This window comes from Pristiophorus japonicus, unplaced genomic scaffold (assembly GCF_044704955.1).
Source record: "Pristiophorus japonicus isolate sPriJap1 unplaced genomic scaffold, sPriJap1.hap1 HAP1_SCAFFOLD_773, whole genome shotgun sequence".
Taxonomy (NCBI): Eukaryota; Metazoa; Chordata; class Chondrichthyes; family Pristiophoridae; genus Pristiophorus; species Pristiophorus japonicus.
Window position 1 is genome coordinate 82,713 of NW_027254690.1, and position 13,520 is coordinate 96,232.

At 46.1% G+C, this 13,520-nt stretch overlaps 1 protein-coding gene across 2 annotated transcripts in view; it reads left to right on the top strand.

Moving 5' to 3' along the window:
• xrra1 (X-ray radiation resistance associated 1) overlaps window positions 1–13,520 on the top strand; it is a 142,992-nt gene that overhangs the window by 20,382 nt on the left and 109,090 nt on the right. The window contains exons 2-3 of one of the 2 annotated variants that reach the window (XM_070874312.1): window positions 1,283–1,328; window positions 9,603–9,686. In XM_070874312.1, coding sequence (XP_070730413.1) covers window positions 1,292–1,328; window positions 9,603–9,686 — 121 coding nt within the window. In that variant the 5' untranslated portion in view covers window positions 1,283–1,291. The remainder of the gene's footprint in view (window positions 1–1,282; window positions 1,329–9,602; window positions 9,687–13,520) is intronic. The other variant, XM_070874313.1, reaches the window with a different exon arrangement.

The window sequence follows — 13,520 nt, forward strand, 5'->3', positions numbered from 1 at the left end:
AAGTCACTCTGCAGCCTCATAGCATCCTCCTCGCAGCTCACACTGCCACCCAACTTAGTGTCATCCGCAAATTTGGAGATACTACATTTAATCCCCTCGTCTAAATCATTAATGTACAATGTAAACAGCTGGGGTCCTAGCACAGAACCTTGCGGTACCCCACTAGCCACTGCCTGCCATTCTGAAAAGTACCCATTTACTCCTACTCTTTGCTTCCTGTCTGCCAACCAGTTCTCAATCCACGTCAGCACATTACCCCCAATCCCATGTGCTTTAACTTTGCACATTAATCTCTTGTGTGGGACCTTGTCGAAAGCCTTCTGAAAGTCCAAATACACCACATCAACTGGTTCTCCCTTGTCCACTCTACTGGAAACATCCTCAAAAAATTCCAGAAGATTTGTCAAGCATGATTTCCCTTTCACAAATCCATGCTGACTTGGACCTATCATGTCACCTCTTTCCAAATGCGCTGATATGACATCCTTAATAATTGATTCCATCATTTTACCCACTACCGATGTCAGGCTGACCGGTCTATAATTCCCTGTTTTCTCTCTCCCTCCTTTTTTAAAAAGTGGGGTTACATTGGCTACCCTCCACTCCATAGGAACTTCACCGCCTGCTGTACCTGCATGCCAACTTTCAATGACTGATGTACCATGACACCCAGGTCTCGTTGCACCTCCCCTTTTCCTAATCTGTCACCATTCAGATAATATTCTGCCTTCGTTTTTTTTGCCACCAAAGTGGATAACCTCACATTTATCCACATTATACTGCATCTACCATGCATTTGCCCACTCACCTAACCTGTTCAAGTCACCCTGCAGCCTCTTAGCATCCTCCTCACAGCTCACACATAAGAACATACGAATTAGGAGCAGGAGTAGGCCCCTCGAGCCTGTCAGAGGGTTAGTACTGAGGGAGTGTTGCACTGTCGGAGATGCCGTCTTTTGGATGAGATGTTAAACTGAGGCCCCATCTGCTCTCTCAGGTGCATGTAAAAGATCCCATGGCACTATTCAAAGAAGAGCAGGGGAGTTATCCCCGGTGTCTTTGCCAATATTTATCCCTCAATCTACATAACAACAACAGATTATCTGGTCATTATCACGTTGTGGTTTGTGGGAGCTTGCTGTTTGCAAATTTTCTGCCGCATTTACCACATTACAACAGCGACCACACTCCAAAAGTACTTCATTGTCTGCAAAGTGCTTTGAGATGTCCAGTGGTCGTGAAAGGCGCTATATAAATGCAAGTCTTTCTCTCTTTCTTTCAGTACTGAGGGATGAGACGTCAAACCGAGGCCCCGTCTGCCCTCTCAGGTGAATGTAAAAGATCCCATGGTACTATTTCAAAGAAGAGCAGGGGAGTTCTCCCCGGTGTCCTGGGGCCAATATTTATCCCTCAATCAACATCACTAAAAACAGATGATCTGGGCATTATCATATTGCTGTGTGTGGGAGCTTGCTGTGCGCAAATTGGCCGCCGTGTTCCCTACGTTACAACACTGATTGCACTTCAAAAAGTACTTCATTGACTGTAAAGTGCTTTGGGACGTCTGGTGGTCGTGAAAGGAGCTATATAAATGCAGGTATTTTCTATTTACAGCAAGACCCCACCCACAATGGCAGTGGGACGAATGGCCAGATTATCTATTGTTTTGGATGATGAAATGATCTGCTAATCTGTTTTTTTGTTGAGAGGGGGAGGACACTACCAGGAGAACTCCTTACTCTTCTTCGAATAAATACACATTACCTTCTCGAGAGATGCACAGATCCTTTTTTTGATTGTGGCTCCGGTATCCAGCACCATTTGAATTGGGTCCTTTTTCCTGTAGACTGGGTTGAGTTTCTCCGCTCTCCTGCAGTGATTCTGGGTGCCCAAGTGCCTCTTGATATCTTTCTCCCCGTGCCTGGCGCAGCTCAGGTAGGCCTCACAGACGGTGCAGTAAAATTTATCGTTGCACTCTGGAACGGGCTGAATGCACGGGTACACGATGGCCCACTCGGGCTTGAACTCGAAGCAGAGCTTCCTGTTACCTTGGTTCTTCATCTTTCACTACTGTTCTGCGGAGTTTGACGTGAGGTTGAGGAAAGGGAGGGGCCCAAGAGTCAGACATGGAAGTGGAGACTTGAGGGAATCTCGCACTCCCTGATGTCTCAACTCTTGAACTTTGGAAATGGTTGTGCCAATTATATTTTTCAAGCAAAAATGTGTCATGCTGGCTTATGTGTCCTTGCTGAGCTGGCCAGATATCTCCCAGTAACACAAGCGTCACAATAACATGCTGTGACAGAGCAAGTGTAAATCCTACCTTATGGCGGTTAAATTTTTAACCAGGTTACTTTGGTTGACCTTTTAAGGTTGAGATGAGGAGGAATTCCTTCACTCAGAGGGTTGTGAATCGTTGGAATCCTCTACCCCAGAGGGCTGTGGATGCTGAATCGTTGAGTATATTTAAGGCTGAGATCGATAGATTTTTCGACTCTAGGAGAATCAAAGGATATGGGGATTGGGCGGGAAGGTGGTGTTGAGCTTGACGATCAGCCGTGATCTTATTGAATGGCGGAGCAGCTCGAGGGGCCGAATGGCTTACTCCTGCTTTTATTTCTTCTGTTCTTCTGTTTCAAGGGTTAAGTTATGAGGAGAGATTACACAAACTAGGTTTTGTTCCCTGGGGGTCAACGAGGGTCGCCAGGTTGGCAGTGAGGCACTGGCTGTATAGGGCTCTCTTAGCTGGGTCTTTGAGTGGCCCGGCGTTGATTTTTCTGCGGCATTGCTTCTGTTGCCGTCGTCGCTTTGAGGCTATGTTAATGTAGATGACGGAACGGATTAGGCGGTGGTCTGCATGCCCGACACAAGACTCCCAAAGCAAGCGCTCTACTCGGAACTCCTACACAGCAAGCGAGCCCCAGGTGAGCAGAGGAAACGTTACAAGGACACCCTCAAAGCCTCCCTGATAAAGTGCAACATTCCCACCGACACCTGGGAGTCCCTCGCCAAAGACAGCCCTAAGTGGAGGAAGTGCATCCGGGAGGGCGCTGAGCACCTCGAGTCTCGTCGCCGAGAGCATGCAGAAATCAAGCGCAGGCAGCGGAAGGAGCGTGTGGCAAACCAGACTCCCCACCCACCCTTTCCTTCAACCACTGTCTGTCCCACCTGTGACAGAGACTGTAATTCCCGTATTGGACTGTTCAGTCACCCGAGAACTCACTTTTAGAGTGGAGACAAGTCTTCCTTGATTTCGAGAGATTGCCTCTGATGATGATGTTCCCTGGTTAAGGGATGATCTGATTGTAGTTTTCAGGATATTAAGATGAACAGATAGGGTAGATGGAGAGAAATTATTCCCACTGGCTGGGGACTCCAGGACTAGGGGGCACAGTCTAAAAATTAGAGCCAGGCCAGGAGTGAAGTTAGGAAACGCTTCTACCGTTAGCAAACTGTAGAAGTTTGAAATTCTCTTCTGCAAACGGCAGTTGATGCTAGATCAATTGTTATTTTTAAATATAAGATTGCTAGATTTTTGTTAACCAAAGGTATTGAGGTATATGGGCCAAAGGCAGGTCGATGGAGGTAGGTCGCAGATCAGCCATGATCTCATTGAATGGTGTGGCTGAGTGGCCTACTCCTGTTCTTATGCACCATTGCCAGCACCAAAGGTATTGCCAATGCACATTCCCCCTGTCTGAAGTGTTTGGAAGAAGAGGAGGGCCAACAGAGGGTGCTAGGAAGGTCAGGCTGCCCGAGAGCTGCTCTGTGCCAACCTGCTGGTATCTGCACCTCCAAGCATAAGTGTTATGGATGAATAAAGAGTCTGACTAGATACTTGAAGCTCAAAGTAAAGTGTGACCGTAGTCTTTTATTGCAGGTCTCCAGAGTGCCTCTCCAGCCTATGAGGCCTCCTTAAGTACAGATGCTCCCAAGGGATTGTGGGATCCCTTGGGACGCCAGGGGATGAGCCCTCTGGTGGCTACACAAGATATTTACAGGTTTACATATATAATAAGAACATAAGAAATAGGAGCAGGAGTAGGCCATACGGCCCCTCGAGCTTGCTCCGCCATTCAATAAGATCATGGCTGATATGATCATGGACTCAGCTCCACTTCCCCGCCCGCTCCCCATAACCCCTTATCCCCTTCTCGTTTAATAAACTATTTCTGTCTTAAATTTATTCAATGTCCCAGCTTCCACAGCTCTCTGAGGCTTTTGTTTCATGTCTCGCTTTTGTGGAGCCTCCTTATTCCTGAGGGAAGCTGGAACAGGATACCTGATGGTGCAAATAAGAAACTTGAATACCTCACTAACTGGATGTAGGATGCTTCCTTGGAAGAGATGCAGAATGAACACTTGTGCTCAATTCTCTGAAGGGACTTGAACCCAAACCGTCTGACTCAGGCAAGAGTGGCTTGTTTGGTAAAGGCACTGCCCATTAACAAACTCAGCTGTACAGAACAGAAGACTCTCATTTTGATTCCCGATGTGTGTTAAGTTAACTGCCCTCAGCAGTAAGGACATAACAACATAAGCACATAGGAATTAGGAGCAGGCATCAGCCACGATCTTATTGAATGGCGGAGCAGGCTCCAGGGGCTCATTCTTCTAAAATCCAGAGAGTATAAGCCCAAATGTCAATCTCTCCAACCCTCTCATCCCAGGAATCAATCTAGTGATCCTTCTATTTTCCCACCCGATCCCCATAACCATTGATTCCCCATGAGTCCAAAAATATATCGATCTAAGCCTTGAAAATACTCAACGATTCAGCATCCACAGCCCTCTAGGGCAGAGAATTCAAAAATTCTCACATCTCAATCCTAAATGACCGACCCCTTACCTGAGACCAAAACCCCTAGTTCTAGACCCTCCAGCCAGGAGAAACAAGCTCTCAGCATCTGCCCTGTCAATCCCCCCTGAATCTTGTGTTTCAATTTGATCACCTCTCCTTCTTTTAAATTCCAGAGAGTATAGGCCCAATCTCTCCTCATAGGACAACCCTCTCATCCCAGGATTCAATTTAGTGAGCCTTCATTGCATCGCCTCTAAGGCCAGTATATCCTTCCTCGTATAAGGAGACCAAACCAATCCAATAGGGTGTCTAAATGTGGCCTCAGCATCCCTGTTATGTCTATAGTGTACTTATGAATGACTCCACAAGGCAATGTGTTGTACTTGAACTGTAGTGACCTTGGTCCTTTATTCCAAACTCCAGAGTGCTCTGCAAGCATGGTGTGCAGCCTTTTTTTTCCATTGCCCTGCCACCAGGGCAGGAAACCCCCGGTCTCCACCAGTTGCCAGCATGTATGTACACGGAGTGAACCTTATTGATAGTACATCAGGTAAACAACATAAGAACATAAGAACATAAGAATTAGGAACAGGAGTAGGCCATCTAGCCCCTCGAGCCTGCTCTGCCATTCAACAAAATCATGGCTGATCTGGCCGTGGACTCAGCTCCACTTACCCACCCGCTCCCCGTAACCCTTAATTCCCTTATTGGTTAAAAATCTATCTTTCTGTGACTTGAATACATTCAATGAGCTAGCCTCAACTGCTTCCTTGGGCAGAGAATTCCACAGATTCACAACCCTCTGGGAGAAGAAATTCCTTCTCAACTCGGTTTTAAATTGGCTCTCCCATATTTTGAGGCTGTGCCCCCTAGTTCTAGTCTCCCCTACCAGTGGAAACAACCTGCCTCTATCTTGTCTATCCCTTTCATTATTTTTAATGTTTCTATAAGATCACCCCTCATCCTTCTGAACTCCAACGAGTAAAGACCCAGTCTACTCAATCTATCATCATAAGGTAACCCTCTCTTCTCCGGAATCAGCCTAGTGAATCGTCTCTGTACCCCCTCCAAAGAGGGTACAAACAAGTCTCCATCTTACACAATCTCACAGTGACGACACATCGAGTATATCCATAGTCAGCATATACAACAAAACCTGTCTAGGGAGGGGTCAAATCAGCCAGGGTTCTCACTCGTGACTTTGCATAGCATTGGATGAGAAAGGATTTGGTTCAACAGTGAAGCTCCCTACAGTTGAATAGCTAATTTTACATGGACAACAGCTACTTGGACCTGAGGGCTGCGTGCAATTTTTTTATTCATTCCTGCATTGTGGGCGCTGTTTGCAGGGCCAGCATTTTATTGCCCATCCCTAATTGCCCTTGAGAAGGTGGTGGTGAACCACTTTTTTGAACCGCTGCAGTCCGTGTGGTGAAGGTGCTCCCACAGTGCTGTTAGGGAGGGAGTTCCAGGATTTTGACCCAGCGACGATGCAGGAACGACGATATATTTCCAAGTCAGAATGGTGTGCGAATTGGAGGGGTACTTGGATGTGATGGTGATCCCATGTGCCTGCTGCCCTTATCTAGGTGGTAGTAGTCGCTGTTATGTTTTCGGTATGAACTCACAAACATGCACAGGCTTTAAGATGGCTGATAACTTCCAGAAGCCAGTCACGTGACTTCCCTCTTTATTGTTGTAAACTGCAATGGCTGCAGTGCCACAGTAGTCCACTGGGTGGAGCTACATACATTACACTTCTCCCTCCTTAATGAAGAAGTAATTATAACAAACAATCATCATACATAACTTGCATGGTTATACATCATCATAGGCAGTCCCTCGAAATCGAGGAAGACTTGCTTCCACTCTAAAAGTGAGTTCTCAGGTGACTGAACAGTCCAATACGGTAATTACAGACTCTGTCACAAGTGGGACAGACAGTGATTGAAGGAAAGGGTGGGTGGGACTGGTTTGCCGCACGCTCCTTCTGCTGCCTGCGCTTGTTTTCTAAATGTTCTCGGTGACGAGACTCGAGGTCCTCAGCGCCCTCCCGGATGCTCTTCCTCCACTTAGGGCGGTCTTTGACCAGGGACTCCCCGGTGTCAGTGAGGATGTTGCACTTTATCAAGGAGGCTGAGGGTGTCGTTGAAACGTTTCCTCTGCCCACCTGGGGCTCGCTTGCCGAGTAAGAGTTCCGAGTAGAGCGCTTGCTTTGGGAGTCTTGTGTGCATGGTCCAGGATCCACATAGACTTTGCTGGTCCCTTCCTGGGGAAGATGTTTTTAGTTGTGGTGGATGCATATTCGAGGTGGATAGAGTGTATAATCATGTCATCCAGCACATCCACAGCTACCATTGAGAATCTCAGTGTCATGTTCATGACACATGGTCTGCCTGACATCGTTGTTAGCGACAACGGATCGTGCTTCACCAGTCAGGAGTTTCAAGAGTTCATGAAACTCAATGGTATCAAACATGTAAGGTCAGCAGCGTTCAAACCTGCATCCAATGGGCAAGCAGAATGTGCTGTCCAAATCATAAAGCAGAGTATGAAGCGAGTAACCCAAAGGTCACTGCAGACCCACCTGTCATGCATACTGCTGAGTTACAGGACAAGACCACACACGCTTACCGGGGTCTTGCCTGCTGAATTAATGATGAAGAGAGGTCTTAAGACCAAGCTATCTCTTGTACACCCTGACTTGAATAATCTTGTTGAATATAGAAGACAAAGTCAGCAAGGGTATCACGATCGCGCAGCTGTGTCACGCGATATTTCTGTAAATGATCCTGTATATGTTCTGAATTATGGTCAGGGTCTCAAGTGGATCGCTGTTAATGTCATGGCCAAGGAGGGCAACAGAGTATTTATTGTCACGCTCAATGGGTAAACATGCAGGCAACATATGGATCAGACAAAGCTGCAGCACACAGACGAACCGGAACAGTCGGAGGAAGAGACAATCGACGACCAACCAACCTACCCCCAGTCATCAGAGGACTCGGTGGTCATCAGTGAATCGGGACTTTCAATCACTGACATGTTCAATGAAAATGGACTTTCAATCCCTGACATGGCCATTGCCACTCCCACCAAGTCAACCACCCAGCCACCAGTCACAACAGACTCTGAACACTCAGCCAAGGCTGGAATTGAACTGAGACGGTCAACTCGGGAGCGTAAAACATCGGACCGTCTCAATTTGTAAAAGACTGTGTTAATATCTCAGAAGGGGGTATTGTCATGTATGTACTTTTGGGATTACTAGCCACTAGATGGCTTCACTGTTGGAGGCCATTGGGCTGCATGCATGTGTGTGCAGCCCAAGTATTAAAGGCCAGCCATTTTGTATATGAGTCACTTTGGGCCTTAATATAGCAGAACCAAGGTCATACCTCTTGGAGTTAAACAGTACTCAGTCTAACAGTTATTGCATACACAACACAGAAGTGCCGAGTGGATGATCCATGTCAGCCTCCTCCTGAGGTCCTCACCATCACAGAAGCCAGTCTTCACTCAATTCGATTCACCCCACGTGATATCAAAAAATGCCGGAGTGCACTGGATACAGCAAAGGCTATAGGCCCCGACAACATCCCGGCTGTTGTGCTGAAGACTTGTGCTCCAGAACTAGCCGCACCTCTAGTCAAGTCATTCCAGTGCAGCTACAGCACTGGCATCTACCCGACAATATGGAAAACTTCCCAGGTATGTCCTGTCCACAAAAGGCAGCACAAATCCAATCCGGCCAATTGCCGCCCCATGAGTCTATTTTCAATCATCAGCAAAGTGATGGAAGGTGTCATCAACAGTGCTATCAAGTGACACTTGCTCATCAATAACCTGCTCACTGATGCCCAGTTTGGGTTTCACCAGAACCACTTGGCTCCAAACCTCATAACAGCCTTGGTCCAAACATGGACAAAAGAGCTGAATTCCAGAGGTGAGGTGAGAGTGACATCAAGGCAGCATTTGACCGAGTGTGGCATCAAGGAGCCCTAGTAAAACTGGTCAATGGGAATCGGGGGGAAAACGCTCCACTGGCTGAAGTCATACCTAGCACAAAGGAAGATAATTGTGGTGGTTGACCCAGGACATCGCTGCAGGAGTTCCTCAGTGTCCTAGGCCCAACCATCTTCAGCTGCTTCATCAATGACCTCCCCTCCATCATAAGGTCAGAAATGAGGATGTTCGCTGATGACTGCACAGCGTGCTGTTCCATTCGCAACTCCTCAGATAATGAAGCAGTCCGTGCCCACATGCAGCAAGACCTAGACGACATTCAGGCTTGGGCTGATAAGTGGCAAGTAACATTCGCGCCACACAAGTGCCAGGCAATGACCATCTCCAACATGTGAGAGTCTTAACTACCGCCCCATGACATTCAATGGCATTACCATTGCTGAATCCCCCAGCATCAAGATTCTGGGTCACCATTGACCAGAAACTTAACTGGACCAGCCACATAAATACTGTGGCATCAAGAGCAGGTCAGAGGCTGGGTATTCTGTGGCAAGTGTCTCATCTCCTGACTTCCCAAAGCCTTTCCACCATCGACAAGGTACAAGTCAGGAGTGTGATGGAATACTTGTCTGGATGAGTGCAGCTCCAACAAAACTCAAGAAGCTTGACACCATCCAGGACAAAGCAGCCCGCTTCAGGAGAGGGAACACAAAGGATATATTTTTGCTACCCTTGACCACATAATTCAAGCTGGAAAGATTGTTGCCGGCCAATGGACACCGGCCACATACGTTTAAAGATCTGATGCTCCTTTTAATTATTTTGTGTTTTTCAGTAATGACTTTCTCATGCCAACATGAAACAAATGTCCCAACGGACTGCTTTCCAATAAGGAAGATCTTCAAGGGAGGATATCAAAGTAAGCACTTCCTTTTCATGGCTGGAATATATTCTTCATAGTGAACCCAGCACAGAGTGATTCGTAAAATCCATCCGTGGCCATGAAACGAGGCATCTCCCCGTTATTTAGTGAAGACAAATGTAGGTCCCTTGCAGTCAGAAACAGGTGAATTTATAATGGGGAACAAAGAAATGGCAGACCAATTGAACAAACACTTTGGTTCTGTCTTCACTAAGAAAGACACAAATAACCTTCCAGAAATACTAGGGGACCGAGGGTTTAGCGAGAAGGAGGAACTGAAGGAAATCCTTATTAGTCAGGAAATTGTGTTCGGAAAATTGATGGGATTGAAGGCCAATAAATCCCCAGGGCCTGATGGTCTGCATCCCAGAGTACTTAAGAAAGTGGCCCTAGAAATAGTGGATGCATTGGTGATCATTTTCCAACATTCTATAGACTATGGATCAGTTCCTATAGATTGGAGGGTAGCTAATCTAACCCCATCTTTTAAAAAAGGAGGGAGAGAGAAAACAGGGAATTATAGACCAGTTAGCGGGGAAAATGTTGGAAACAATTATTAAAGATGTAATAGCAGCACATTTGGAAAGCAGTGACAGGATCAGTCCAAGTCAGCATGGATTTATGAAAGAGAAATCATGCTTGACAAAACTTCTAGAATTTTTTGAGGATGTAACTCGTAGAGTGGACAAGGGAGAACCAATGGATGTGGTGTATTTGGACTTTCAAAAGGCTTTTGACAAGGTCCCACACAAGAGATTAGTGTGCAAAATTAAAGCACATGGTATTGGGGGTAATGTACTGACGTGAATAGAGAACTGGTTGGCAGACAGGAAGCAAAGAGTCGGAATAAACATGTCCTTTTCAGAGTGGCAGGCAGTGACTGGTGGGGTACCGCAAGGTTCAATACTGGGACCCCAGCTATTTACAATATACATTAATGATTTAGATGAAGGAATTGAATGTAATATCTCCAAGTTTGCAGATGACTCTAAGCTGGGTGGCAGTGTGAGCTGTGAGGAGGATGCTAAGAGGCTGCAGAGTGACTTGGACAGGTTAGGTGAATGGGCAAATGCATGGCAGATGCAGTATAATGTGGATAAATGTGAGGTTATCCACTTTGGTGGCAAAAACATGAAGGCAGAATATTATCTGAATGGTGACAGATTAGGAAAAGGGGAGGTGCAATGAGACCTGGGTGTCATGGTACATCAGTCATTGAAAGTTGGCATGCAGATACAGCAAGCGGTGAAGAAGGCAAATGGTATGTTGGCCTTCATAGCGAGAGGATTTGAGTATAGGAGCAGGAAGGTCTTACTGCAGTTGTACAGGGCCTTAGTGAGGCCACACCTTGAATATTGTGTGCAGTTTTGGTCTCCTAATCTGAGGAAGGATATTCTTGCTATTGAGGGAGTGCAGCAAAGGTTCACCAGACTGATTCCCGGGATGGCAGGACTGACATATGAAGAAAGACTGGATCGACTAGGCTTATATTCACTAGAATTTAGAAGAATGTGAGGGGATCTCATAGAATCATTAAAAATTCTGACGGGATTGGACAGGTTAGATGCAGGAAGAATGTTTCCGATGTTGGGGAAGCCTAGAACCAGGGCTCACAATCTAAGGATAAGGAGTAAGCCATTTAATCCAAGATGAGGAGAAACTTCTTCAGAGAATTGTGAACCTGTGGAATTCTCTACCACAGAAAGTTGTTGAGGCCAGTTTGTTAGATATATTCAAAAGGGAGTTAGATGTGGCCCTTATGGCTAAAGGGATTAAGGGGTATGGAGAGAAAGCAGGAATGGGATACTGAGATTGCATGATCAGCCATGATCATATTGAATAGTGGTGCAGGCTCGAAGGGCCGAATAGCCTGCTCCTGCACCTATTTTCTATGTTTCTATGTTTCTATTTGAGTCCTGTCCACTGTGCAGCATCGCACTCTACCCACCCCCGAAGCAGAACCCTACCTGAAGCATCGAGCCTAACAGTAATAGGCACCAAATTGGTGGTGGGGGGGGGGGGGGGGCAGATAATCAATACTGAGAAGGACTGCAACAAATTACAGGGGGACATTAATAAACTTGCAGAAGGGGCAGATAAATGTCTAATGAAGTTCAACACAGATAAATGTGAGGTATTACATTTTGTTGGAAGATTAGGGAGGTCACTTATTACTGGGAGGGTGCGAGTCTGGGTGGGGCAGAGGAACAAAGAGATTTCGGAGTACAGATACACAAATCATTAAACGTTGCGACAGGTTAGCAAGGCAATAAAAAGCAAACCCAGCACTAGGGTTTATTTCTAGAGGGATAGAATTGAAAAGTAGGGAAGTTATGCTAAATCTGTATCGAACCTTGGATAGACCACACTTGGAGTACTGCGTACAGTTCTGGTCACCATGTTATAAAAAGGACATAGAGGCACTGGAGAGAGTGCAGAGAAGATTTACAAGAATGATGCCAGAAATGTGAGGGTATACATATTAGGAAAGGATGAACAGGCTGGGTCTCTTTTCTCTTGAAAAAAAGAAGGCTGAGGGGTGACCGAATAAAATTATCAAAAGGTTCTGATAGAGTGGTTACAGAGAGAATGTTTCCACTTGTGGGGAAGAGTATAACTAGAGGCCATCAATATAAGATAGTTACCAGGAAATTCAGTAGGGAATTCAGGAGAAACTTCTTTACCCAGAGAGTGGTGAGAATGTGGAACTCGCTGCCACAGGGAGTGGTTGAGGCGAATAGTATCGATGCATTTAAGGGGAGGCTGGACAAGCATATGAGGGAGAAGGGAATAGAGGGTTATGCAGATAGATTTAGATGAGGAAAGACGGGAGGAGACTCGAGTGGAGCATAAACGTCGGCATGGACTGGTTGGGCCCAATGGCCTGTTTCTGTGCCGTATATCCTGTGTACCCTATGTAAAGTTAACAATAACAGAAAATTGAAATTATACACTGCCTTTATTAGAATCATACAGCACAGGAGGCCATTCGGCCCATCGAGCCTTTGCCGGCTCTTTGAAAAAGCGATCCAATTAGTCCCACACCCCTGATCTTTCCCCATAGGCCTGAAAATGTTTCCTTTTCAAGTATTTACCCAGTTCCCTTTTGAAAGTTATTATTGACTCTGCTTCCACCGCCCTTTCAGGCAGCGCGTTCCCGATCATCATAACTCCTCATCTCCTCACTGATTCTTTTGCCAATCACCTTAAGTCTGTGTCCTCTGGTTACCACCCTCCCCCCCCCACCCCCCCGAGCCAGTGGAAATAGTTTCTCCTTATAGAAACATAGAAACATAGAAAATAGATACAGGAGTAGGCCATTCGGCCCTTCGAGCCTGCACCACCATTCAATATGATCATGGCTGATCATGCAACTTTCTCTCCAATTCTCCTTGATCTCTTTAGCCGTAAGGGCCACATCTAACTCCCTTTTGAATATATCTAACGAACTGGCCTCAACAACGTTCTGTGTAGAGAATTCCACATGCCCACAACTCTCTGAGTGAAGAAGTTTCTCCTCATCTCGTTCCTAAGTGGCTTACCCCTTATCCTTAGACTGTGACCCCTGGTTCTGGACTTCCCCAACATTGGGAACATTCTTCCTGTATCTAACCTGTCCAATCCCATCAGAATTTTATATGTTTCTATGAGATCCCCTCTCATTCTTCTAAATTCCAGTGAATACAGGCCTAGTCGATCCAGTCTTTCCTCATATGTCAGCATAGGTCCAAGTCAGCATGGATTTGTGAAAGGGAAATCATGCTTGACAAATCTTCTGGAATTTTTTGAGGATGTTTTCAGTAGAGTGGACAAGGGAGAACCAGTTGATGT